Raw genomic sequence first — 27732 nt, 5'->3', positions numbered from 1 at the left:
GGGGATGGTTGATGAGCGGTCTCTCGTGCTTCAGTATGTGTTTCATTGGGGATGGTTGATGAGCGGTCTCTCCTGCTTCAGAAGTCATTATCTGCTTGTCTGTCTGCGTGCAGGTTTCTGCCAGGAAGCTGAAGCCTCTTCCTGCGAGGCCGCGGAGCCTCCATGAGCGCCTCCTAGAGGGCATCAAACAGGAGAGGAAGCTACGGCCTGTATCACCTGACATGATCCGACGCAACCGCCTGGGTGAGCACCACACACACACACACACACACACACACACACACACACACACACACACACACACACACACCGCCTGGGTGAGCAGCACACACACACACACACACACACACACACACACACACACACACACACACACACACCGCCTGGGTGAGCAGCACACACACACACACACACACACACACACACACACACCGCCTGGGTGAGCAGCGCACACACACACACACACACACACACACACACCGCCTGGGTGAGCAGCACAAACACACGGTGTTACACACACACACGCACACACACGGTGTTACACATGTTGACCCTCGCTCCATTTCCTACCCACATATTATTATATTAGTGTCACATATTAGAATGTGGACTTTGTTACCAGGTTTAGTATCATAATACTCAATACCATCACGATACCATCACGATACCATCACGATACCAAAACGATACCATATTAGCCAAAGTCACAAAATGGCACTTGATCCAGACAGATAAACTCGGCCACTGCTCTGTTCCATTGTTGGGCATCCTTTGAGTTCAAGATCATTACATTTGACATCTTTTACGTCAACATTTTTCAGAGACGTCTATGTATGCATTAATGAATCAATTATACAATCAATTTGACTTTGTTTTTACCAAGCCAACTACATAACAACATAATGGTAATCATTTATTTGAATGGTAAATCTCTGTTGATAAACTGGGTAAATCAAAGACGTAGCCTAGGCGTATTCACAATACAGGTGAATGCATATTCAATAGGAGCTTGTTTTGGCTGATTTAATGGGTTACAGATGACAGCCTGTTTCCCTTCCATTGATGACGTATTTTATTGTACTGATCCACAACATTTGCGGAGAAGCTTATTTTATAAAAGGGTGCGCTGTCTCTTTAACCAGTAATGAGGTCATTCACATGGCAAGAGGAGAGCGGCCCGCAGTCCGTTCACATGGCAAGAGGAGAGCGGCCCGGAGTCCGTTCGCTGAGGCAAGAGGAGAGCGGCCCGGAGTCCGTTCACATGGCAAGAGGAGAGCGGCCCGGAGTCCGTTCACATGGCAAGAGGAGAGCGGCACGGAGTCCGTTCGCATGGCAAGAGGAGAGCGGCCCGGAGTCCGTTCGCTGAGGCAATAGATCCTCTTTGGGAGAGACATGAGAAACCGATTTTAAGTGAATTAATAAGGTTCTGGTGGCAATCAGCTTTTGAAATCGGCGTATTCTGTGTTATGGTTTGCATATTATCACAAACTAAGTACTAGATTAGTGAATTGAGGTTAGCTTTAGCTGTCAGCTACAAAGGAAAGTTGGCCTACAAAGCTCTTCCATTGTTCTAGCTTGTATGGACATTTTTTTTGCGAACAGTAATTAGCAGTTTCAAAATTTCAACATGCCATGTCGCATTATTCAAGTGTGTTAACTTGTGTGCAGCATGAGTGGGGAGTTCACTTGATGCAGCCCAGATTCCCAGTGCAGCAGGCAGTGGGGAGTTAACATCAGCCACGGTGCGCTAGAAGGGGGACATGTATTCACACACATACAAACTCCAATCCAGTCAAGTCACATTTACTCCCTAGTATTCATTACATTACTCTGACAATATCACCCCATATCTGATGAATTTCATGTTCAATTTATCAAATCTACCAGGTTATCAGACCCAAACACAGACAGACATGCTTTAACATAATCCACTGGCAGCCGTCTGCACTGCCTTCAGACCCAGTCAGTGTTTCACAGAGCTGAGTGCGAGACTGGGAGAACTAGCGCCAAACGAGGACAGCCCATTAGTAGCAGACTGGGAGAACTAGCGCCAAACGAGGACAGCCCATTAGTAGCAGACTGGGAGAACTAGCGCCAAACGAGGACAGCCCATTAGTAGCAGACTGGGAGAACTAGCGCCAAACGAGGACAGCCCATTAGTAGCAGACTGGGAGAACTAGCGCCAAACGAGGACAGCCCATTAGTAGCAGACTGGGAGAACTAGCGCCAAACGAGGACAGCCCATTAGTAGCAGACTGGGAGAACTAGCGCCAAACGAGGACAGCCCATTAGTAGCAGACTGGGAGAACTAGCGCCAAACGAGGACAGCCCATTAGTAGCAGACGGAAGACTTTGTGGCTACTCAACCACCCCTCAGTACTGTGACCTACAGTGGGGAGAACAAGTATTTGATACACTGCCGATTTTGCAGGTTTTCTTACTTGCAAAGCATGTAGAGGTCTGTAATTTTTATCATAGGTACACTTCAACTGTGAGAGACGGAATCTAAAACAAAAATCCAGAAAATCACATTGTATGATTTTTAAGTAATTAATTTGCATTTTATCGCATGACATAAGTATTTGATACATCAGAAAAGCAGAACTTAATATTTGGTACAGAAACCTTTGTTTGCAATTACAGATCATACATTTCCTGTAGGTCTTGACCAGGTTTGCACACACTGCAGCAGGGATTTTGGCCCACTCCTCCATACAGACCTTCTCCAGATCCTTCAGGTTTCGGGGCTGTCGCTGGGCAATACGGACTTTCAGCTCCCTCCAAAGATTTTCTATTGGGTTCAGGTCTGGAGACTGGCTAGGCCACTCCAGGACCTTGAGATGCTTCTTACGGAGCCACTCCTTAGTTGCCCTGGCTGTGTGTTTCGGGTCGTTGTCATGCTGGAAGACCCAGCCACAACCCATCTTCAATGCTCTTACTGAGGGAAGGAGGTTGTTGGCCAAGATCTCGCGATACATGGCCCCATCCATCCTCCCCTCAATACGGTGCAGTCGTCCTGTCCCCTTTGCAGAAAAGCATCCCCAAAGAATGATGTTTCCACCTCCATGCTTCACGGTTGGGATGGTGTTCTTGGGGTTGTACTCATCCTTCTTCTTCCTCCAAACACGGCGAGTGGAGTTTAGATCAAAAAGCTCTATTTTTGTCTCATCAGACCACATGACCTTCTCCCATTCCTCCTCTGGATCATCCAGATGGTCATTGGCAAACTTCAGTTGGGCCTGGACATGCGCTGGCTCGAGCAGGGGGGACCTTGCGTGCGCTGCAGGATTTTAATCCATGACGGCGTAGTGTGTTACTAATGGTTTTCTTTGAGACTATGGTCCCAGCTCTCTTCAGGTCATTGACCAGGTCCTGCCGTGTAGTTCTGGGCTGATCCCTCACCTTCCTCATGATCATTGATGCCCCACGAGGTGAGATCTTGCTTGGAGCCCCAGACCGAGGGTGATTGACCGTCATCTTGAACTTCTTCAATTTTCTAATAATTGCGCCAACAGTTGTTGCCTTCTCACCAAGTTGCTTGCCTATTGTCCTGTAGCCCATCCCAGCCTTGTGCAGGTCTACAATTTTATCCCTGATGTCCTTACACAGCTCTCTGGTCTTGGCCATTGTGGAGAGGTTGGAGTCTGTTTGATTGAGTATGTGGACAGGTGTCTTTTATACAGGTAACAAGTTCAAACAGGTGCAGTTAATACAGGTAATGAGTGGAGAACAGGAGGACTTCTTAAAGAAAAACTAACAGGTCTGTGAGAGCCGGAATTCTTACTGGTTGGTAGGTGATCAAATACTTATGTCATGCAATAAAAGGCAAATTAATTACTTAAAAATCATACAATGTGATTTTCTGGATTTTTGTTTTAGATTCCGTCTCTCACAGTTGAAGTGTACCTATGATAAAAATTACAGACCTCTACATGCTTTGTAAGTAGGAAAACCTGCAAAATCGGCAGTGTATCAAATACTTGTTCTCCCCACTGTATAACTTGTCTGTGTAAGCAGTATATAAGAGAACAAACTGACTGCCCCGGCAAAGCTCTCGACCGACGTGTACTATGGTGCATTAAGTTGGCCCGGACCGGGGTTGGCCTGGACCGGGGTGGACCGGGACCTGGAGAGATGCCCTCCTGTAGGTTTTAACTCCAACCCTGTTCCTGGAGAGAGACCCTCCTGTAGGTTTTCATTCCAACCTGCTAATTATCAGAATCAGGTGTGCTCGATTGGGGTTGGAGCAGGGACCTGAGGGACGGTGGCTCTCCAGGAGCAGGGTTGGACAATCCTGGCCTAGACCATTCCCATTAAATTCCAAATGAGACACTTTAGTCATCAACTTTGTAAAGAAAACATCCATTTAATTATTCAAGTAATTGTCTTAGAGGCGATTATTTTTTTATCACTCACACCCGAAAGGTAACATTTTTGATTCATGCTGTGACGTGGGCGAGCTTGTCACATGCACACGCAGAAGGGAAACGACCAAGGGAAAACTCACGCGCTCTCGACCGGGACGTTATATCCAACTTATTTTCAAACACCTTTAAAAGACGGAAGTCAAACGTGGAAACTATGAATGCAACTTCCCCCGCACTCGTTCATTATCATAATTCTTCATATGCGCGACACTAAAAACCCCGCCATTAGCATGTTCCTGCATTATTTAGTAAACAACTACAATAATAATACTAATCAATGTTGGCAAGCTAAGACCGGTATGTATCACCAAGGTAGAAGGTGGGAGTATTCTCAAAGTCAACTTATGAGAGGAGACGGAAAAACAGTCCCCCACCCAGCAGGACTCCTCACCGGCTGGGAGGATGATATGAAACTGTGGCCGTCCATAACGTATGCCAAAATATGTGCATATATCATTGATTCTCTTGCTGTTGATGGTCAGGCTATGGGAAATCTTAAAAGCTCAGAAGTCTACAAGTATATTTACAGCGAGAAATTTGGGACCGTTCTGTCGAAATCCGTCGGAGACGAAGATGAGTGGATCTTCCGCAAAGCAGAGGCGGAGCCAAACCCACCAAACATGGCTACTAGCTACATTTTACATTTTAGTCATTTAGCAGACGCTCTTATCCAGAGCGATTTTACAGTTAGTGAGTGCATACATTTTTTATACTGGCCCCCCGTGGGAAATGAACCCACAACCCTGCCGTTGCAAGCGCCATGCTCTACCAACTGAGCTACAGGGGACCAATTAGCTAGCATGGAAGGAGAATTACTGATATTGTCGGTGAGATTAATAGCAAACTATTTTCCAAATTTTTTCTTGATTTACTAATGTTACTGTCCCACTACAACAACAAAAACACCTACAGTGAGGGAAAAAAGTATTTGATCCCCTGCTGATTTTGTACGTTTGCCCACTGACAAAGACATGATCAATCTATAATTTTAATGGTAGGTTTATTTGAACAGTGAGAGACAGAATAACAACAAAAAAATCCAGAAAAACGCATGTCAAAAATGTTATGAATTGATTTGCATTTTAATGAGGGAAATAAGTATTTGACCCCTCTGCAAAACATGACTGAGTACTTGGTGGCAAAACCCTTGTTGGCAATCACAGAGGTCAGACGTTTCTTGTAGTTGGCCACCACTCCTCTTTGCAGATCTTCTCCAAGTCATTTAGGTTTCGAGGCTGACGTTTGGCAACTCAAACCTTCAGCTCCCTCCACAGATTTTCTATGGGATTAAGGTCTGGAGACTGGCTAGGCCACTCCAGGACCTTAATGTGCTTCTTCTTGAGCCACTCCTTTGTTGCCTTGACAGTGTATATTGGGTCATTGTCATGCTGGAATACCCATCCACGACCCATTTTCAATGCCCTGGCTGAGGGAAGGAGGTTCTCACCCAAGATTTGATGGTACATGGCCCCGTCCATCGTCCCTTTGATGCGGCGAAGTTGTCCTGTCCTTTTAGCAGAAACACCCTCAAAGCATAATGTTTCCACCTCCATGTTTGACAGTGGGGATGGTGTTCTTGGGGTCATAGGCAGCATTCCTCCTCCTCCAAACACGGCGAGTTGAGTTGATGCCAAATAGCTAGATTTTGGTCTCATCTGACCACAACACTTTCACCCAGTTCTCCTCTGAATCATTCAGATGTTCATTGGCAAACTTCAGACGGCCCTGTATATGTGCTTTCTTGAGCAGGGGGACCTTGCGGGCGCTGCAGGATTTCAGTCCTTCACGGCGTAGTGTGTTACCAATTGTTTTCTTGGTGATTATGGTCCCAGCTGCCTTGAGATCATTGACAAGATCCTCCCGTGTAGTTCTGGGCTGATTCCTCACCGTTCTCATGATCATTGCAACTCCATGAGGTGAGATCTTGCATGGAGCCCCAGGCCGAGAGAGATTGACAGTTATTTTGTGTTTCTTCCATTTGCGAATAATCGCACCAACTGTTGTCACCTTCTCACCAAGCTCCTTGGCGATGGTCTTGTAGCCCATTCCAGCCTTGTGTAGGTCTACAATCTTGTCCCTGACATCCTTGGAGAGCTCTTTGGTCTTGGCCATGGTGGAGAGTTTGGAATCTGATTGATTGATTGCTTCTGTGGACAGGTGTCTTTTATACAGGTAACAAGCTGAGATTTGGAGCACTCCCTTTAAGAGTGTGCTCCTAATCTCAGCTCGTTACCTGTATAAAAGACACCTGGGAGCCAGAAATCTTTCTGATTGAGAGGGGGTCAAATACTTATTTCCCTCATTAAAATGCAAATCAATTTATAACATTTTTGACATGCGTTTTTCTAGATTGTTTTGTTGTTATTCTGTCTCTGTTCAAATAAACCTACCATTAAAATTATAGACTGATAATTTCTTTGTCAGTGGGCAAACGTACAAAATCAGCAGGGGATCAAATACTTTTTTCCCCTCACTGTACATATATGTAATTTTGTCTGAAACGTTTAATTGAAATCCATTCATTCCTATGGAGGGCTGCTCCTACTGCTCCTACTGGGGAGTTCCAATATGGCCGACCGGTGGCTCCAAAACCTCTCCATGGCCAAAACATAGCATCAGGAATCCAGGGTTTATATACATCATTGGTTAGCTACCACTATTTATTTCCCCCTTGCTCCTGCAAGTGTATCAAAGGTCGGATGCAAGATACACTTGTCACTAGTTTACTTCCCAAACTCATTTGAATCCACATAAATAGCCAAGGGCATGTAGAATAGAATAGCCTTGGTTTCAGGGGGGAACTTCTGGTGTGGCATTCAATAGTATACACTATAGAAATGGTCTTGACAGGAAGATGATTATATACATTATTCATATGTTGGTAAGAGCGTTGTGCCAGTAACCGAAAGGTCGCTGGTTCTAATCCCCGAGCCGACTAGGTGAAAAATCTGTCGATGTGCCCTTAAGCAAGGCACTTAACCCTAATTGCTCCTGTAAGTCGCTCTGGATAAGAGCGTCTGCTAAATGACTAAAATGTAAATGTAAATATGTTCTAATAATATATAATGCTAATATAATGTAGTCACCTGTAGCTCAGTTGGTAGAGCATGGCGTTTGCAACACCAGGGTTGTGGGTTCGTTTCCCACGGGGGATCAGTATGAAAATGTATGCGTCTGCTAAATGACTAAAATGTAAATGGTACGGTTGGGTTGGGTTATGGTTGGGTTATGGTTATTGTTATGGTTGGGTAGGGGTGGGGTATGGTATGGTTGGGTAGGGATTATGGTACGGTTGTGATATGGTTGGGTAAGGGTAGGGGTTTGGTTGGGTAGGGGTATGGTTTGGTTGGGTAGGGGTTGGTTTGGTTGGGTAGGGGTATGGTACGGTTGAGTAGGGTAGGGGTATGGTTGGGTAGGGCTTTGGTACGGTTGAGTAGGGTAGGGGTATGGTTGGGTAGGGCTTTGGTACGGTTGGTATGGTATGATATGGTACCATGCAGCCCATGCACATCTCTTACAGCAGGTAAAGCCTCTCTCTGACTGTCATGGTTTGTGCTCCTCCTGGGCCCATATTCCCAGTGTCTTATAGGAGGACTGCTGATCTATGATCAGTTTGGCTCTTTTAGATTATATTGAATAAGTAGGGGACACCTGATCCCAGATCAGCCCTCCTACTCTGAGACTCTTTATGAATGCCATAATCCGACCAAAAGCCATAACACATACGTTTTTCCTGCAGCGGACTATGATCGATAATGTCAAAAGCCACACTGAAGTCTAATTTTTTCACCTCTTCCACACTCACTTTACGGAATTCAAAAATACAATGCTTGTCTTTTCATAATTTGGTCAGATATACTTGGATGTGTAGTGTCAGCGTTTGTTGCTGGCATTTCATGCCTAAATGTGCTAATCTTGCCAACGAAAAAATCATTAAAGTAGTTGGCAATATCAGTGGGTTTTGTGATGAATGAGCCATCTGATTCAATGAATGATGGAGCTGAGTTTGCCCTTTTCCCCCAAAATGTCATTTAAGGTGCTCCAAAGGGTTTTCCTATCATTCTTTGTAATTTGTCTTTGTTTCATAGTGTCGTTTCTAGTACTTTTTATTCAGTTTAGTCACAATCGGTTGTGCAGCCAGACTTATTTGCCATTCCTTTTGCCTCATCCCTCTCAACCGTACACGTTTTCAATTCCTCATCAATCCACGGGGATTTAACTGTTTTTACAGTCATTGTCTTAATGGGTGCATGCTTATTAGTAACTGGGATAAGCAATTTCATAAATGTGTGAAGTGCAACGTCTGTTTGCTCCTCATTACACACCACGGACCAACAAATATTATTTACATCAACAACACATGAATCACTACAAAACCTCCTATACACAATATTAGTAATAATAAATAAAAAAATAATATATATGGGCCTAATAATATATTAGGCCCATCCTTTGGAACTTTGGTTTTCCTAGATATAGCTACTATATTGTGATCACTAGATCCGATGGATCTGGATACTGCTTTCAAGCACATTTCTGCAGCATTAGTAAAGATGTGATCAATACATGTTGATGATTTCATTTCTGCAGCATTAGTAAAGATGTGATCAATACATGTTGATGATTTCATTTCTGCAGCATTAGTAAAGATGTGATCAATACATGTTGATGATTTCATTTCTGCAGCATTAGTAAAGATGTGATCAATACATGTTGATGATTTCATTTCTGCAGCATTAGTAAAGATGTGATCAATACATGTTGATGATTTCATTTCTGCAGCATTAGTAAAGATGTGATCAATACATGTTGATGATTTCATTCCTGTGATGAAGTTACAGTATGTAGGCTCCTCCCACGTAACACTTGAACCAGTGTTACTGCAGCTCTGTTCTGCAGCAGACATCCCATCATGCACTGGGATTACCTTTGGCACTTGACCCCTCACCACCTCTTCCTCTGTTATGGTGTCTGTCTGAAGCCCTCCTTTTGTGATCAAATGTTTTTATTATTTTTAATAACAAAACAGATACACATGGACAGAGAAACAAGTGACCTGACCTATCAAAACCCACAGGATTCCCCAAACCAAAGTTAGAGGTTTCATACGTTGATGAAAGAGAAAATGTTTTATTTCACTCGCTCCATGTGTCCTACTTGTACAGTGCCTTCGGAAAGTGTTCAGACCCCTTGACTTTTTCCAAATTTTGTTACGTTACAGCCTTATTCTAAAATGGATTGAAATTTTTATTTCCCTCATCAATCTACACACAATACCCCATAATGACAAAGCAAAAACAGTTTTTTTTTTTTTTTTTTTTTTTTTTTTTTTATAAATGTAGGCAAATATATTAAAAATAAGCTTGGCAGAGTTTCTCCCTTTCTCCTCTGCAGATCCTCTCATGCTCTGTCAGGTTGGATGGGGAGTGTCGCTGCACAGCTATTTTCAGGTCTCTCCAGAGATGTTCGATTGGGTTCAAGTCCGGGCTCTGGCAGGGCAACTCGAGGACATTCAGAGACTTGTCCCGAAGCCACTCCTCCGTTGTCTTGGCTGTGTGCTTAGGGTCGTTGTCCTGTTGGAATGTGAACCTTCGTCCTGAGAGCTCTGGAGCAGGTTTTCATCAAGGATCTCTGTACTTTGCTCTGTTCATCTTTGCCTCGATCCTGACTAGTCTCCCAGTCCCTGCCGCTGAAAAACATCCCCACAGCATGATGCTGCCACCACCGTGCTTCACCGTAGGGATGGTGCCAGGTTTCCTCCAGACGTGACACTTGGCATTCAGGCCAAAGAGTTCAATCTTGGTTTCATCAGACCAGAGAATCTTTTCTCATGATCTGAGAGTCCTTTAGGTGCCTTTTGGCAAACTCCAAGTGGGCTGTCATGTGCCTTTTACTGAGGAGTGGCTTCGGTCTGGCCTCTCTACCATAAAGGCCTGATTGGTGGAGTGTTGCAGAGATGGTTGTCCTTCTGGAAGGTTCTCCCATCTCCACAGAGGAGCTCTGTCAGAGTGACCATTGGGTGCTTGGTCACCTCCCTGACCAAGGCCCTTCTCCCCTGATTGCTCAGTTTGACCGGGCGGCCAGCTCTAGGAAGAGTCTTGGTGTTTCCAAACTTCTTCCATTTAAGAATGATGGAGTCCACTGTATTCTTGGGGACCTTCAATGCTGCAGAAATGTTCTGTTACCCTTCCCCAGATCTGTGCCTCGACATAATATCCTGTCTCGGAGCTCTACGGACAATTCCTTCGACCTCATGGCTTGGTTTTTGCTTTGACATGCACTGTCTACTGTGGGACCTTATATAGACAGGTGTGTGCCTTTCCAAATCATGTCCAATCAATTGAATTTACCACATGTGAACTCCAGTCAAGTTGTAGAAACATCTCAAGGATGATCAATGGAAACCGGATGCACCTGAGCTCAATTTCGAGTCTCATTGCAAAGGGTCTGAATACTTATATAAATAGGGTATTTCTCTTTTTTAAATTTGAAAAAATGTATAAAAACCTGTTTTTGCTTTGTCGTTATGGGGCATTGTGTGTAGATTGAGGATTTTTTATTTAATCAATTTTAGAATAAGGCTGTAACGTAACAAAATGTGGAAAAAGTCAAGGGGTCTGAATACTTTCGGAATGCACTGGTACCGGGGGGCCTTTCAGATGAGTCTTGTGAGGCCCGTGGGCGTCCTAGAGCAAAACAGCCAACATGTTCGTGAGAGTCTCATCTTTCCATAGAGGGGTTATCGGAGGATGCGGTGGATTGAGACGCATCCAATGCAAAAAAACATATCTCTAGTTTAAACTGACAGATTTTTGTTTTATGGGGATTTTTAAAATTATGCTATTTAGATTTCCGTGGGGGCACGGACATCAACCTTAGGGGGTCAAAGCTGTTGCAACTTTGATGAGAATGGGTGTGTTACTGTGTGTTGTCGTCTTGAAGCTGTATGATTATTCATTCAAGGAAGTGGATGCTTCACTTCATGCCTGGAAGATTCCGTGCTAGCCGACATGTTGAAGGTGAAGTTAAGATAAGAGTACAGAAAACCGAGGAGAGTCATGAAAGAATACATAGTAGCTGGTTCTCCTGTTCAACGTGTGGTCTCCTGGTTCTCCTGTTCAACGTGTGGTCTCCTGTTCAACGTGTGGTCTCCTGGTTCTCCTGTTCAACGTGTGGTCTCCTGTTCAACGTGTGGTCTCCTGGTTCTCCTGTTCAACGTGTGGTCTCCTGGTTCTCCTGTTCAACGTGTGGTCTCCTGGTTCTCCTGTTCAACGTGTGGTCTCCTGGTTCTCCTGTTCAACGTGTGGTCTCCTGGTTCTCCTGTTCAACGTGTGGTCTCCTGGTTCTACAGAACAGCCCAATGTTCAGTATCTGCATCCCAAATGGCACCCTACTGCCTATAATAGTGCACTACTTTAGACTGCTCTGGTCAACAGTAGTGCACTATGTAGTGAGTAGGATGCCATTTGGGACAAAGCCAATGAATCCCTAGGAGCAGTGTTGTTCAGCCAGATCCCCATGTTGAAGCGTATTGTCTTCCTGTGACTAATGATGTCCTCTCTGACTCCTCCCACAGACCTGTCCACTCCAGATGCCCCCAGGAAGCATGCCGCCAGCACCCCGTCCCTGTCCCCGTCCCCGTCCCTGTCCTGTCCACCAGCTCACAGGATGGGAGGGACTCTGGGTCAGAGGAAGAGGCTGCTGAAAGCGCCCACGCTGGCTGAACTGGAAAGCTCAGAGTCTGACGTACGTGTCTGTGTGTGGATAGAATGTGATTGTTTGTGGTATCCATACATCACCTACACGAAAGCTGCTTTTCTACAACGAGGAGTACAAGCTCTTGACTTGAACACAGAGACAAGTGCATCTAGTCCTGTATCTAGCCCTGTATCTAGCCCTGTATCTAGCCCCGTATCCAGAGTGTATCTAGCCCCATATCCAGTGGCAGTAATGAGTCGATGTTGTCGTCTGAAATGATCATGTTTTCTGAGGAGCAGGTTAGTCTGTAATGGTGTCTCTATACCTACAGCAGTCATGTATCATGATCTCCTCATTAACAGGATGAGCCCAGTCTCAGCTCCTCCATGTTGGACGCCTCGTCTCCTGAATCTGTCCTGGGGAAGAACAGTAAGATACCTTCACTCTCTTTTTGTTGATTTTGAAAGTTGTATTTATACAATTTTCACTATGAATTCATAAACCGTTCCATATTCCACGAAAACGTACACATTACTGAATGACAAAGTACATTTCTAGACGTTCCATAACACCAATCATGAACACTAGCTAGTACACTAGATCCCTCCACTCTTTGAAGGCTCCCCAGGTATAGGTAGCTTAGTGGTTAAGAGCGTTGTGCCAGTAACCGAAAGGTCGCTGGTTCTAATCCCCGAGCCAACTAGGTGAAAAATCTGTCGATGTGCCCTTGAGCAAGGCACTTAACCCTAATTGCTCCTGTAAGTCGCTCTGGATAAGAGCGTCTGCTAAATGACGTAAATGTAAATGTAATGTAAATGTATAGAAAAACTAATGTTGCATCCCAAATTGCACCCTATTCACTAGATGGTGCACTACTGTTTTTATCAAGCTATTTTTATTTGATATTTGAAAGATTATACAGACAACCCATTCAAACATGTAGAAGGCAAAACACACACTGATCCCCATCAACCCCCCCATGGTCCAATACAGCCCCACCCAAACACAGTGATCCCCTAGCACATCATAAAATAAATGGGATGCATGCCAGCAAAGACACAACACTATAAACAATACATTAGTTGCACTATAACGGTGACAAACTGTTAGGGCCTCCATCAGCGGAGCCTTGTCTGGCAGCGAAACTGGTCATTCAGCCTCATTTACTGGCTTTTAAAAAACATAGCTGATATGGCTGACTTGCTTAAACAAATGTGGTTTCTACTGACAATTGAGATGTACAAACTATGGCATAAGGGGATGACGAGCGGACAAGAGGCAATCCGAAATTTCGATTAAGACATTAATGAGCGAGCTAGGACGGATGTAGTCAATATAACTATTTGTTCAGCCCCTTTGAAATGTACAGCGACAGAATTCAGAACATGGGCCGTTCTTACAGTGTTCTCCCTGTACACCAAGTCAGAACCGTAGGATAAATAAAGGGGGCATATAAGCAGACAATGAAAGCTCTTACAATATTCAATGATTACATTTCTCTAAAACAGGCTATAGGCTACATGTGCACCACCAAGTCAGAACAGTAGGCTAAGTTATGAGGGGAAAAGGGACCAAATTATTAGGGTGAGACACATGGGCTACTAACAGCTTACTACACAACATACACTTAGTATTACTTTCTTAGCTACAGTATACATATCTCCCTGGCATATTACATCATTTATGCAGCATCATATAATACATTTTTGGTCTCACCTTGTTGTGCTGTGCTCATTGTTGAATTTGCAATTTCCAACTTGTTATGTAATGTTTATGGCCGATGAGCACCGATACGTTTTATCTATAATTTCTCTTCATAATTTGTCTTCACAAGGCTTGAAAAGGATTTGCTAATATATTGGCGACTTGATTCATGATGATGATGATGACTGCTAGCTTGTTAGTTAAGATTTTGAAAGTATGATGTTGACATGATCAGTCCAATCAAAGCTACTGTAGATATAACGTGATTTGATGTCATTTTATCTGTGGCCAATGACCTTGAGCCTCCTTGAATGGGCACTTCTAATGTAACTCCATGGCAGCACCCAAGGGGCTTGCATTTTCTAGCTCTACCAGTAGATTTTGCGGTGACGTAGTGTCCCCATGAGTGACAGAACACTGAGCCAATCACGGTTCAACTAGAGAACATTACCAACCCCTACGCTCCGTATTTTCCGCTGGCTGCCCCACCACCACAGAAAGCACTGAGCTAGGCTGTCCCACCACCACAGAAAGCACTGAGCTGGGCTGAAACACCGCCACAGAAAGCACTGAGCTAGGCTGAAACACCACCACAGAAAGCACTGAGCTAGGCTGAAACACCACCACAGAAAGCACTGAGCTAGGCTGAAACGCCACCACAGAAAGCACTGAGCTAGGCTGAAACACCGCCACAGAAAGCACTGAGCTAGGCTGAAACACCACCACAGAAAGCACTGAGCTAGGCTGAAACACCACCACAGAAAGCACTGAGCTAGGCTGAAACACCACCACAGAAAGCACTGAGCTAGGCTGTCCCACCACCACAGAAAGCACTGAGCTAGGCTGAAACACCACCACAGAAAGCACTGAGCTAGGCTGAAACACCGCCACAGAAAGCACTGAGCTAGGCTGAAACACCACCACAGAAAGCACTGAGCTGGCTGCCCCACCACCACAGAAAGCACTGAGCTAGGCTGAAACACCACCACAGAAAGCACTGAGCTAGGCTGAAACACCGCCACAGAAAGCACTGAGCTGGCTGCCCCACCACCACAGAAAGCACTGAGCTGGCTGCCCCACCACCACAGAAAGCACTGAGCTAGGCTGAAACACCACCACAGAAAGCACTGAGCTGGCTGCCCCACCACCACAGAAAGCACTGAGCTGGCTGCCCCACCACCACAGAAAGCACTGAGCTAGGCTGAAACACCGCCACAGAAAGCACTGAGCTGGCTGCCCCACCACCACAGAAAGCACTGAGCTAGGCTGAAACACCACCACAGAAAGCACTGAGCTAGGCTGAAACACCACCACAGAAAGCACTGAGCTAGGCTGAAACACCACCACAGAAAGCACTGAGCTAGGCTGAAACACCACCACAGAAAGCACTGAGCTAGGCTGAAACACCACCACAGAAAGCACTGAGCTAGGCTGAAACACCACCACAGAAAGCACTGAGCTAGGCTGAAACACCACCACAGAAAGCACTGAGCTAGGCTGAAACACCACCACAGAAAGCACTGAGCTAGGCTGAAACACCACCACAGAAAGCACTGAGCTAGGCTGTCCCACCACCACAGAAAGCACTGAGCTAGGCTGAAACACCACCACAGAAAGCACTGAGCTAGGCTGAAACACCGCCACAGAAAGCACTGAGCTAGGCTGAAACACCACCACAGAAAGCACTGAGCTGGGCTGAAACACCACCACAGAAAGCACTGAGCTGGCTGCCCCACCACCACAGAAAGCACTGAGCTAGGCTGAAACACCACCACAGAAAGCACTGAGCTAGGCTGAAACACCGCCACAGAAAGCACTGAGCTGGCTGCCCCACCACCACCACAGAAAGCACTGAGCTAGGCTGAAACACCACCACAGAAAGCACTGAGCTGGCTGCCCCACCACCACAGAAAGCACTGAGCTAGGCTGAAACACCGCCACAGAAAGCACTGAGCTAGGCTGAAACACCACCACAGAAAGCACTGAGCTGGGCTGAAACACCACCACAGAAAGCACTGAGCTGGCTGCCCCACCACCACAGAAAGCACTGAGCTAGGCTGAAACACCACCACAGAAAGCACTGAGCTAGGCTGAAACACCGCCACAGAAAGCACTGAGCTGGCTGCCCCACCACCACCACAGAAAGCACTGAGCTAGGCTGAAACACCACCACAGAAAGCACTGAGCTGGCTGCCCCACCACCACAGAAAGCACTGAGCTAGGCTGAAACACCGCCACAGAAAGCACTGAGCTAGGCTGAAACACCACCACAGAAAGCACTGAGCTGGGCTGAAACACCACCACAGAAAGCACTGAGCTGGCTGCCCCACCACCACAGAAAGCACTGAGCTAGGCTGAAACACCACCACAGAAAGCACTGAGCTAGGCTGAAACACCGCCACAGAAAGCACTGAGCTGGCTGCCCCACCACCACCACAGAAAGCACTGAGCTAGGCTGAAACACCACCACAGAAAGCACTGAGCTGGCTGCCCCACCACCACAGAAAGCACTGAGCTGGCTGCCCCACCACCACAGAAAGCACTGAGCTAGGCTGAAACACTGCCACAGAAAGCACTGAGCTGGCTGCCCCACCACCACAGAAAGCACTGAGCTAGGCTGAAACACCACCACAGAAAGCACTGAGCTAGGCTGAAACACCGCCACAGAAAGCACTGAGCTGGCTGCCCCACCACCACCACAGAAAGCACTGAGCTAGGCTGAAACACCACCACAGAAAGCACTGAGCTGGCTGCCCCACCACCACAGAAAGCACTGAGCTAGGCTGAAACACCGCCACAGAAAGCACTGAGCTAGGCTGAAACACCACCACAGAAAGCACTGAGCTGGGCTGAAACACCACCACAGAAAGCACTGAGCTGGCTGCCCCACCACCACAGAAAGCACTGAGCTAGGCTGAAACACCACCACAGAAAGCACTGAGCTAGGCTGAAACACCGCCACAGAAAGCACTGAGCTGGCTGCCCCACCACCACCACAGAAAGCACTGAGCTAGGCTGAAACACCACCACAGAAAGCACTGAGCTGGCTGCCCCACCACCACAGAAAGCACTGAGCTGGCTGCCCCACCACCACAGAAAGCACTGAGCTAGGCTGAAACACTGCCACAGAAAGCACTGAGCTGGCTGCCCCACCACCACAGAAAGCACTGAGCTAGGCTGAAACACCACCACAGAAAGCACTGAGCTAGGCTGAAACACCTGCATTTAGGAGCTGCTTTACTCACGAAAACAAAAAAAGAGAATGTTTGTATGCGGCTTTATTAACTCAATGATTATATATATATTTTTTTACATTGTTTGCAAACTGATATGTGACACGTATTAATGCCAAAATAACAGGCAAAACAAGCAAAATAAATGAATATATATATTTGTTTAGCTGTCCCACCTGCTCTGAATTGGGGGGGGGGGGAAATGTCCATGGGGGGGAAATGTCCATGGGGGGGAAATGTCCATGGGGGGGGGGGGGAATGTCCATAGGGGGAGTAGGAGGGAGGGAAATGTCCATGGGGGGGGGGGGGGGGGGAGAATGTCCATAGGGGGAGTAGGAGGGAGGGAAATGTCCATAGGGGGAGTAGGAGGGAGGGAAATGTCCATAGGGGGAGTAGGAGGGAGGGGAGGGAAATGTCCATAGGGGGAGTAGGGGGGGGAATGTCCATAGGGTGAGTAGGAGGGGGGGTGGGGGGAAATGTCCATGGGGGGAGAATGTCCATAGGGGGGGAAATGTCCATAGGGGGAGTAGGAGGGAGGGAAATGTCCATAGGGGGAGTAGGAGGGAGGGAGGGGGGGAGGGGGAGGGAAATGTCCGTAGGGGGGGGGGGGGGGGAAATGTCCATAGGGTGAGTAGGAGGGAGGGAGGGGGGGAGGGGGAGGGAAATGTCCGTAGGGGGGAGGGGAGGGAAATGTCCATAGGGGGAGTAGGAGGGGAGGGAAATGTCCATAGGGGGAGTAGGAGGGGGGGGAAATGTCCATAGGGGGAGTAGGGGGGAGGGAGGGGGGGAGGGGGAGGGAAATGTCCGTAGGGGGGAGGGGAGGGAAATGTCCATAGGGGGAGTAGGAGGGGAGGGAAATGTCCATAGGGGGAGTAGGAGGGGGGGGAAATGTCCATAGGGGGAGTAGGGGGGAGGGGAGGGAAATGTCCATAGGGGGAGTAGGAGGGGGGGAGGGAGGGAGGGGAGGGAAATGTCCATAGGGGGAGTAGGAGGGAGGGAGGGGGGGAGGGGGAGGGAAATGTCCGTAGGGGGGAGGGGAGGGAAATGTCCATAGGGGGAGTAGGAGGGGAGGGAAATGTCCATAGGGGGAGTAGGAGGGGGGGGAAATGTCCATAGGGGGAGTAGGGGGGAGGGGAGGGAAATGTCCATAGGGGGAGTAGGAGGGGGGGAGGGAGGGAGGGGAGGGAAATGTCCATAGGGGGAGTAGGAGGGGGGGGAAATGTCCATAGGGGGAGTAGGGGGGAGGGGAGGGAAATGTCCATAGGGGGAGTAGGAGGGGGGGAAATGTCCATAGGGGGAGTAGGAGGGGGGGAAATGTCCATAGGGGGAGTAGGGGGGAGGGGAGGGAAATGTCCATAGGGGGAGTAGGAGGGGGGGAGGGAGGGAGGGGAGGGAAATGTCCATAGGGGGAGTAGGAGGGAGTGAAATGTCCATAGGGGGAGTAGGAGGGAGGGAAATGTCCATGGGGGGAGTAGGAGGGAGGGAGGGGGGGAGGGGAATGTCCATAGGGGGAGTAGGAGGGGGGGAGGGGAATGTCCATAGGGGGAGTGGGAGGGGGGGAGGGGAATGTCCATAGGGGGAGTGGGAGGGGGGGAGGGGAATGTCCATAGGGGGAGTAGGAGGGAGGGGGGGGGAAATGTCCATAGGGGGAGTAGGAGGGGGGGGAATGTCCATAGGGGGGGAATGTCCATAGGGGGGGAAATGTCCATAGGGGGGGGAATGTCCATAGGGGGAGTAGGAGGGGGGGAAATGTCCATGGGGGGGGGAATGTCCATAGGGGGGGGAATGTCCATAGGGGGAGTAGGAGGGGGGGAAATGTCCATAGGGGGGGAATGTCCATAGTAGCAGGAGTGATAGTGCACTACTTTAATCCTGTGGGTCCAACCTTCCATCCTGTGGGTCCAACCTTCCATCCTGTGGGTCCAACCTTCCATCCTGTGGGTCCAACCTTCCATCCTGTGGGTCCAACCTTCCATCCTGTGGGTCCAACCTTCCATCCTGTGGGTCCAACCTTCCATCCTGTCTCACCGTGTCTCAACTCTTCTACTCTGTAATCTAACTGTTCCCTCTCTCTCTCTATTCCAGCACCCCCCAGGTTCCTGCCCATCACCGTGTCGTCGCCCCCCCAGCCTGACAGTCTCCCCTCCCCTCAGAGGAGACACTGCATTGAGGAGGAGACCCCCACCAGCGTACGACCCTTCACAGCCCCCAACAGACAGAGCTCCAAGTCTCTGGTACGTACACCACTGTGTGTGTCACTGCAGACAGTCAAGCCTCTCCACGGCATTGCAGCAGGGCTTTAGACACAGCCATTCAAATGCTGCTAGGTTATGCAACTCAATTACCTGGTTGACCTCATGTTTTCAAACGCATTGTATGACGCTACAAATGGGATAACAACATCGTCCCATCTCCCTGCCCTACTGGGAGATGGCTTCTCTGAGGTAACTGGCTGAATGACCTGGTACCGGTGTGTCGTGGAGGGAGACTAGGAGCACATGGAGGGCTGGTACTGGTCAGGCGGTGTGTCGTGGAGGGAGACTAGGAGCACATGGAGGGCTGGTACTGGTCAGGTCAGGCGGTGTGTCGTGGAGGGAGACTAGGAGCACATGGAGGGCTGGTACTGGTCAGGTCAGGCGGTGTGTCGTGGAGGGAGACTAGGGACACATGGAGGGCTGGTACTGGTCAGGTCAGGCGGTGTGTCGTGGAGGGAGACTAGGAGCACATGGAGGGCTGGTACTGGTCAGGTCAGGCGGTGTGTCGTGGAGGGAGACTAGGAGCACATGGAGGGCTGGTACTGGTCAGGTCAGGCGGTGTGTCGTGGAGGGAGACTAGGAGCACATGGAGGGCTGGTACTGGTCAGGTCAGGCGGTGTGTCGTGGAGGGAGACTAGGGACACATGGAGGGCTGGTACTGGTCAGGTCAGGCGGTGTGTCGTGGAGGGAGACTAGGAGCACATGGAGGGCTGGTACTGGTCAGGTCAGGCGGTGTGTCGTGGAGGGAGACTAGGAGCACATGGAGGGCTGGTACTGGTCAGGTCAGGCGGTGTGTCGTGGAGGGAGACTAGGAACACATGGAGGGCTGGTACTGGTCAGGTCAGGCGGTGTGTCGTGGAGGGAGACTAGGAGCACATGGAGGGCTGGTACTGGTCAGGCGGTGTGTCGTGGAGGGAGACTAGGAGCACATGGAGGGCTGGTACTGGTCAGGCGGTGTGTCGTGGAGGGGGACTAGGAACACATGGAGGGCTGGTACTGGTCAGGTCAGGCGGTGTGTCGTGGAGGGAGACTAGGAGCACATGGAGGGCTGGTACTGGTCAGGTCAGGCGGTGTGTCGTGGAGGGAGACTAGGAGCACATGGAGGGCTGGTACTGGTCAGGTCAGGCGGTGTGTCGTGGAGGGAGACTAGGAACACATGGAGGGCTGGTACTGGTCAGGTCAGGCGGTGTGTCGTGGAGGGAGACTAGGAGCACATGGAGGGCTGGTACTGGTCAGGTCAGGCGGTGTGTCGTGGAGGGAGACTAGGGACACATGGAGGGCTGGTACTGGTCAGGTCAGGCGGTGTGTCGTGGAGGGAGACTAGGAGCACATGGAGGGCTGGTACTGGTCAGGCGGTGTGTCGTGGAGGGAGACTAGGGACACATGGAGGGCTGGTACTGGTCAGGTCAGGCGGTGTGTCGTGGAGGGAGACTAGGAGCACATGGAGGGCTGGTACTGGTCAGGTCAGGCGGTGTGTCGTGGAGGGAGACTAGGAGCACATGGAGGGCTGGTACTGGTCAGGTCAGGCGGTGTGTCGTGGAGGGAGACTAGGAGAACATGGAGGGCTGGTACTGGTCAGGTCAGGCGGTGTGTCGTGGAGGGAGACTAGGAGCACATGGAGGGCTGGTACTGGTCAGGTCAGGCGGTGTGTCGTGGAGGGAGACTAGGGACACATGGAGGGCTGGTACTGGTCAGGTCAGGCGGTGTGTCGTGGAGGGAGACTAGGAGCACATGGAGGGCTGGTACTGGTCAGGTCAGGCGGTGTGTCGTGGAGGGAGACTAGGAGCACATGGAGGGCTGGTACTGGTCAGGTCAGGCGGTGTGTCGTGGAGGGAGACTAGGAGCACATGGAGGGCTGGTACTGGTCAGGTCAGGCGGTGTGTCGTGGAGGGAGACTAGGGACACATGGAGGGCTGGTACTGGTCAGGTCAGGCGGTGTGTCGTGGAGGGAGACTAGGAGCACATGGAGGGCTGGTACTGGTCAGGTCAGGCGGTGTGTCGTGGAGGGAGACTAGTAGCACATGGAGGGCTGGTACTGGTCAGGTCAGGCGGTGTGTCGTGGAGGGAGACTAGGAGCACATGGAGGGCTGGTACTGGTCAGGTCAGGCGGTGTGTCGTGGAGGGAGACTAGGGACACATGGAGGGCTGGTACTGGTCAGGTCAGGCGGTGTGTCGTGGAGGGAGACTAGGAGCACATGGAGGGCTGGTACTGGTCAGGTCAGGCGGTGTGTCGTGGAGGGAGACTAGGAGCACATGGAGGGCTGGTACTGGTCAGGTCAGGCGGTGTGTCGTGGAGGGAGACTAGGAACACATGGAGGGCTGGTACTGGTCAGGTCAGGCGGTGTGTCGTGGAGGGAGACTAGGAGCACATGGAGGGCTGGTACTGGTCAGGCGGTGTGTCGTGGAGGGAGACTAGGAGCACATGGAGGGCTGGTACTGGTCAGGCGGTGTGTCGTGGAGGGGGACTAGGAACACATGGAGGGCTGGTACTGGTCAGGTCAGGCGGTGTGTCGTGGAGGGAGACTAGGGACACATGGAGGGCTGGTACTGGTCAGGTCAGGCGGTGTGTCGTGGAGGGAGACTAGGAGCACATGGAGGGCTGGTACTGGTCAGGTCAGGCGGTGTGTCGTGGAGGGAGACTAGGAGCACATGGAGGGCTGGTACTGGTCAGGTCAGGCGGTGTGTCGTGGAGGGAGACTAGGAACACATGGAGGGCTGGTACTGGTCAGGTCAGGCGGTGTGTCGTGGAGGGAGACTAGGAGCACATGGAGGGCTGGTACTGGTCAGGCGGTGTGTCGTGGAGGGAGACTAGGAGCACATGGAGGGCTGGTACTGGTCAGGCGGTGTGTCGTGGAGGGAGACTAGGAGCACATGGAGGGCTGGTACTGGTCAGGTCAGGCGGTGTGTCGTGGAGGGAGACTAGGAGCACATGGAGGGCTGGTACTGGTCAGGTCAGGCGGTGTGTCGTGGAGGGAGACTAGGAGCACATGGAGGGCTGGTACTGGTCAGGTCAGGCGGTGTGTCGTGGAGGGAGACTAGGGACACATGGAGGGCTGGTACTGGTCAGGTCAGGCGGTGTGTCGTGGAGGGAGACTAGGAGCACATGGAGGGCTGGTACTGGTCAGGTCAGGCGGTGTGTCGTGGAGGGAGACTAGGAGCACATGGAGGGCTGGTACTGGTCAGGTCAGGCGGTGTGTCGTGGAGGGAGACTAGGAACACATGGAGGGCTGGTACTGGTCAGGTCAGGCGGTGTGTCGTGGAGGGAGACTAGGAGCACATGGAGGGCTGGTACTGGTCAGGCGGTGTGTCGTGGAGGGAGACTAGGAGCACATGGAGGGCTGGTACTGGTCAGGCGGTGTGTCGTGGAGGGGGACTAGGAACACATGGAGGGCTGGTACTGGTCAGGTCAGGCGGTGTGTCGTGGAGGGAGACTAGGGACACATGGAGGGCTGGTACTGGTCAGGTCAGGCGGTGTGTCGTGGAGGGAGACTAGGAGCACATGGAGGGCTGGTACTGGTCAGGTCAGGCGGTGTGTCGTGGAGGGAGACTAGGAGCACATGGAGGGCTGGTACTGGTCAGGTCAGGCGGTGTGTCGTGGAGGGAGACTAGGAACACATGGAGGGCTGGTACTGGTCAGGTCAGGAGGTGTGTCGTGGAGGGAGACTAGGAGCACATGGAGGGCTGGTACTGGTCAGGTCAGGCGGTGTGTCGTGGAGGGAGACTAGGGACACATGGAGGGCTGGTACTGGTCAGGTCAGGCGGTGTGTCGTGGAGGGAGACTAGGAGCACATGGAGGGCTGGTACTGGTCAGGCGGTGTGTCGTGGAGGGAGACTAGGGACACATGGAGGGCTGGTACTGGTCAGGTCAGGCGGTGTGTCGTGGAGGGAGACTAGGAGCACATGGAGGGCTGGTACTGGTCAGGTCAGGCGGTGTGTCGTGGAGGGAGACTAGGAGCACATGGAGGGCTGGTACTGGTCAGGTCAGGCGGTGTGTCGTGGAGGGAGACTAGGAGCACATGGAGGGCTGGTACTGGTCAGGTCAGGCGGTGTGTCGTGGAGGGAGACTAGGGACACATGGAGGGCTGGTACTGGTCAGGTCAGGCGGTGTGTCGTGGAGGGAGACTAGGAGCACATGGAGGGCTGGTACTGGTCAGGTCAGGCGGTGTGTCGTGGAGGGAGACTAGGAGCACATGGAGGGCTGGTACTGGTCAGGTCAGGCGGTGTGTCGTGGAGGGAGACTAGGAGCACATGGAGGGCTGGTACTGGTCAGGTCAGGCGGTGTGTCGTGGAGGGAGACTAGGGACACATGGAGGGCTGGTACTGGTCAGGTCAGGCGGTGTGTCGTGGAGGGAGACTAGGAGCACATGGAGGGCTGGTACTGGTCAGGTCAGGCGGTGTGTCGTGGAGGGAGACTAGTAGCACATGGAGGGCTGGTACTGGTCAGGTCAGGCGGTGTGTCGTGGAGGGAGACTAGGAGCACATGGAGGGCTGGTACTGGTCAGGTCAGGCGGTGTGTCGTGGAGGGAGACTAGGGACACATGGAGGGCTGGTACTGGTCAGGTCAGGCGGTGTGTCGTGGAGGGAGACTAGGAGCACATGGAGGGCTGGTACTGGTCAGGTCAGGCGGTGTGTCGTGGAGGGAGACTAGGAGCACATGGAGGGCTGGTACTGGTCAGGTCAGGCGGTGTGTCGTGGAGGGAGACTAGGAACACATGGAGGGCTGGTACTGGTCAGGTCAGGCGGTGTGTCGTGGAGGGAGACTAGGAGCACATGGAGGGCTGGTACTGGTCAGGCGGTGTGTCGTGGAGGGAGACTAGGAGCACATGGAGGGCTGGTACTGGTCAGGCGGTGTGTCGTGGAGGGGGACTAGGAACACATGGAGGGCTGGTACTGGTCAGGTCAGGCGGTGTGTCGTGGAGGGAGACTAGGGACACATGGAGGGCTGGTACTGGTCAGGTCAGGCGGTGTGTCGTGGAGGGAGACTAGGAGCACATGGAGGGCTGGTACTGGTCAGGTCAGGCGGTGTGTCGTGGAGGGAGACTAGGAGCACATGGAGGGCTGGTACTGGTCAGGTCAGGCGGTGTGTCGTGGAGGGAGACTAGGAACACATGGAGGGCTGGTACTGGTCAGGTCAGGCGGTGTGTCGTGGAGGGAGACTAGGAGCACATGGAGGGCTGGTACTGGTCAGGCGGTGTGTCGTGGAGGGAGACTAGGAGCACATGGAGGGCTGGTACTGGTCAGGCGGTGTGTCGTGGAGGGAGACTAGGAGCACATGGAGGGCTGGTACTGGTCAGGTCAGGCGGTGTGTCGTGGAGGGAGACTAGGAGCACATGGAGGGCTGGTACTGGTCAGGTCAGGCGGTGTGTCGTGGAGGGAGACTAGGAGCACATGGAGGGCTGGTACTGGTCAGGTCAGGCGGTGTGTCGTGGAGGGAGACTAGGGACACATGGAGGGCTGGTACTGGTCAGGTCAGGCGGTGTGTCGTGGAGGGAGACTAGGAGCACATGGAGGGCTGGTACTGGTCAGGTCAGGCGGTGTGTCGTGGAGGGAGACTAGGAGCACATGGAGGGCTGGTACTGGTCAGGTCAGGCGGTGTGTCGTGGAGGGAGACTAGGAACACATGGAGGGCTGGTACTGGTCAGGTCAGGCGGTGTGTCGTGGAGGGAGACTAGGAGCACATGGAGGGCTGGTACTGGTCAGGCGGTGTGTCGTGGAGGGAGACTAGGAGCACATGGAGGGCTGGTACTGGGTCAGGCGGTGTGTCGTGGAGGGGGACTAGGAACACATGGAGGGCTGGTACTGGTCAGGTCAGGCGGTGTGTCGTGGAGGGAGACTAGGGACACATGGAGGGCTGGTACTGGTCAGGTCAGGCGGTGTGTCGTGGAGGGAGACTAGGAGCACATGGAGGGCTGGTACTGGTCAGGTCAGGCGGTGTGTCGTGGAGGGAGACTAGGAGCACATGGAGGGCTGGTACTGGTCAGGTCAGGCGGTGTGTCGTGGAGGGAGACTAGGGAACACATGGAGGGCTGGTACTGGTCAGGTCAGGAGGTGTGTCGTGGAGGGAGACTAGGAGCACATGGAGGGCTGGTACTGGTCAGGTCAGGCGGTGTGTCGTGGAGGGAGACTAGGGACACATGGAGGGCTGGTACTGGTCAGGTCAGGCGGTGTGTCGTGGAGGGAGACTAGGAGCACATGGAGGGCTGGTACTGGTCAGGCGGTGTGTCGTGGAGGGAGACTAGGGACACATGGAGGGCTGGTACTGGTCAGGTCAGGCGGTGTGTCGTGGAGGGAGACTAGGAGCACATGGAGGGCTGGTACTGGTCAGGTCAGGCGGTGTGTCGTGGAGGGAGACTAGGAGCACATGGAGGGCTGGTACTGGTCAGGTCAGGCGGTGTGTCGTGGAGGGAGACTAGGAGCACATGGAGGGCTGGTACTGGTCAGGTCAGGCGGTGTGTCGTGGAGGGAGACTAGGAGCACATGGAGGGCTGGTACTGGTCAGGTCAGGCGGTGTGTCGTGGAGGGAGACTAGGAGCACATGGAGGGCTGGTACTGGTCAGGTCAGGCGGTGTGTCGTGGAGGGAGACTAGGAGCACATGGAGGGCTGGTACTGGTCAGGTCAGGCGGTGTGTCGTGGAGGGAGACTAGGAGCACATGGAGGGCTGGTACTGGTCAGGTCAGGCGGTGTGTCGTGGAGGGAGACTAGGGACACATGGAGGGCTGGTACTGGTCAGGTCAGGCGGTGTGTCGTGGAGGGAGACTAGGAGCACATGGAGGGCTGGTACTGGTCAGGTCAGGCGGTGTGTCGTGGAGGGAGACTAGGAGCACATGGAGGGCTGGTACTGGTCAGGTCAGGCGGTGTGTCGTGGAGGGAGACTAGGAGCACATGGAGGGCTGGTACTGGTCAGGTCAGGCGGTGTGTCGTGGAGGGAGACTAGGGACACATGGAGGGCTGGTACTGGTCAGGTCAGGCGGTGTGTCGTGGAGGGAGACTAGGAGCACATGGAGGGCTGGTACTGGTCAGGTCAGGCGGTGTGTCGTGGAGGGAGACTAGGAGCACATGGAGGGCTGGTACTGGTCAGGTCAGGCGGTGTGTCGTGGAGGGAGACTAGGGAACACATGGAGGGCTGGTACTGGTCAGGTCAGGCGGTGTGTCGTGGAGGGAGACTAGGAGCACATGGAGGGCTGGTACTGGTCAGGTCAGGCGGTGTGTCGTGGAGGGAGACTAGGAGCACATGGAGGGCTGGTACTGGTCAGGTCAGGCGGTGTGTCGTGGAGGGGGACTAGGAACACATGGAGGGCTGGTACTGGTCAGGTCAGGCGGTGTGTCGTGGAGGGAGACTAGGAGCACATGGAGGGCTGGTACTGGTCAGGTCAGGCGGTGTGTCGTGGAGGGAGACTAGGAGCACATGGAGGGCTGGTACTGGTCAGGTCAGGCGGTGTGTCGTGGAGGGAGACTAGGAGCACATGGAGGGCTGGTACTGGTCAGGTCAGGCGGTGTGTCGTGGAGGGAGACTAGGAACACATGGAGGGCTGGTACTGGTCAGGTCAGGAGGTGTGTCGTGGAGGGAGACTAGGAGCACATGGAGGGCTGGTACTGGTCAGGTCAGGCGGTGTGTCGTGGAGGGAGACTAGGGACACATGGAGGGCTGGTACTGGTCAGGTCAGGCGGTGTGTCGTGGAGGGAGACTAGGAGCACATGGAGGGCTGGTACTGGTCAGGCGGTGTGTCGTGGAGGGAGACTAGGGACACATGGAGGGCTGGTACTGGTCAGGTCAGGCGGTGTGTCGTGGAGGGAGACTAGGAGCACATGGAGGGCTGGTACTGGTCAGGTCAGGCGGTGTGTCGTGGAGGGAGACTAGGAGCACATGGAGGGCTGGTACTGGTCAGGTCAGGCGGTGTGTCGTGGAGGGAGACTAGGAGCACATGGAGGGCTGGTACTGGTCAGGTCAGGCGGTGTGTCGTGGAGGGAGACTAGGGAGCACATGGAGGGCTGGTACTGGTCAGGTCAGGCGGTGTGTCGTGGAGGGAGACTAGGAGCACATGGAGGGCTGGTACTGGTCAGGTCAGGCGGGTGTGTCGTGGAGGGAGACTAGGAGCACATGGAGGGCTGGTACTGGTCAGGTCAGGCGGTGTGTCGTGGAGGGAGACTAGGAGCACATGGAGGGCTGGTACTGGTCAGGTCAGGCGGTGTGTCGTGGAGGGAGACTAGGAGCACATGGAGGGCTGGTACTGGTCAGGTCAGGCGGTGTGTCGTGGAGGGAGACTAGGAGCACATGGAGGGCTGGTACTGGTCAGGTCAGGCGGTGTGTCGTGGAGGGAGACTAGGAGCACATGGAGGGCTGGTACTGGTCAGGTCACTGCGGTGTGTCGTGGAGGGAGACTAGGTACACATGGAGGGCTGGTACTGGTCAGGTC

The 27732-nt window shown here is 51.9% G+C and overlaps 1 protein-coding gene across 1 annotated transcript in view; it reads left to right on the top strand.

Moving 5' to 3' along the window:
• The window catches only part of LOC311124645 (protein spire homolog 1-like), a gene marked incomplete at both ends in the record, with an annotated part of 47975 nt that extends 28610 nt beyond the window's left edge, over positions 1-19365 (top strand). Inside the window, 4 exons of the mRNA XM_084198757.1 lie at positions 114-243; positions 12004-12173; positions 12488-12554; positions 19148-19365. Coding sequence (XP_084054883.1) covers positions 114-243; positions 12004-12173; positions 12488-12554; positions 19148-19365 — 585 coding nt within the window. The remainder of the gene's footprint in view (positions 1-113; positions 244-12003; positions 12174-12487; positions 12555-19147) is intronic.
• Positions 19366-27732: the final 8367 nt, after the last annotated feature.

This window comes from Coregonus lavaretus, assembly GCF_964263955.1.
Source record: "Coregonus lavaretus genome assembly, contig: HAP1_SCAFFOLD_3134, whole genome shotgun sequence".
Lineage (NCBI taxonomy): Eukaryota > Metazoa > Chordata > Actinopteri > Salmoniformes > Salmonidae > Coregonus > Coregonus lavaretus.
Note: the sequence above shows the minus strand (reverse complement) of the source record. Positions and strands in the feature narration are given on the sequence as shown.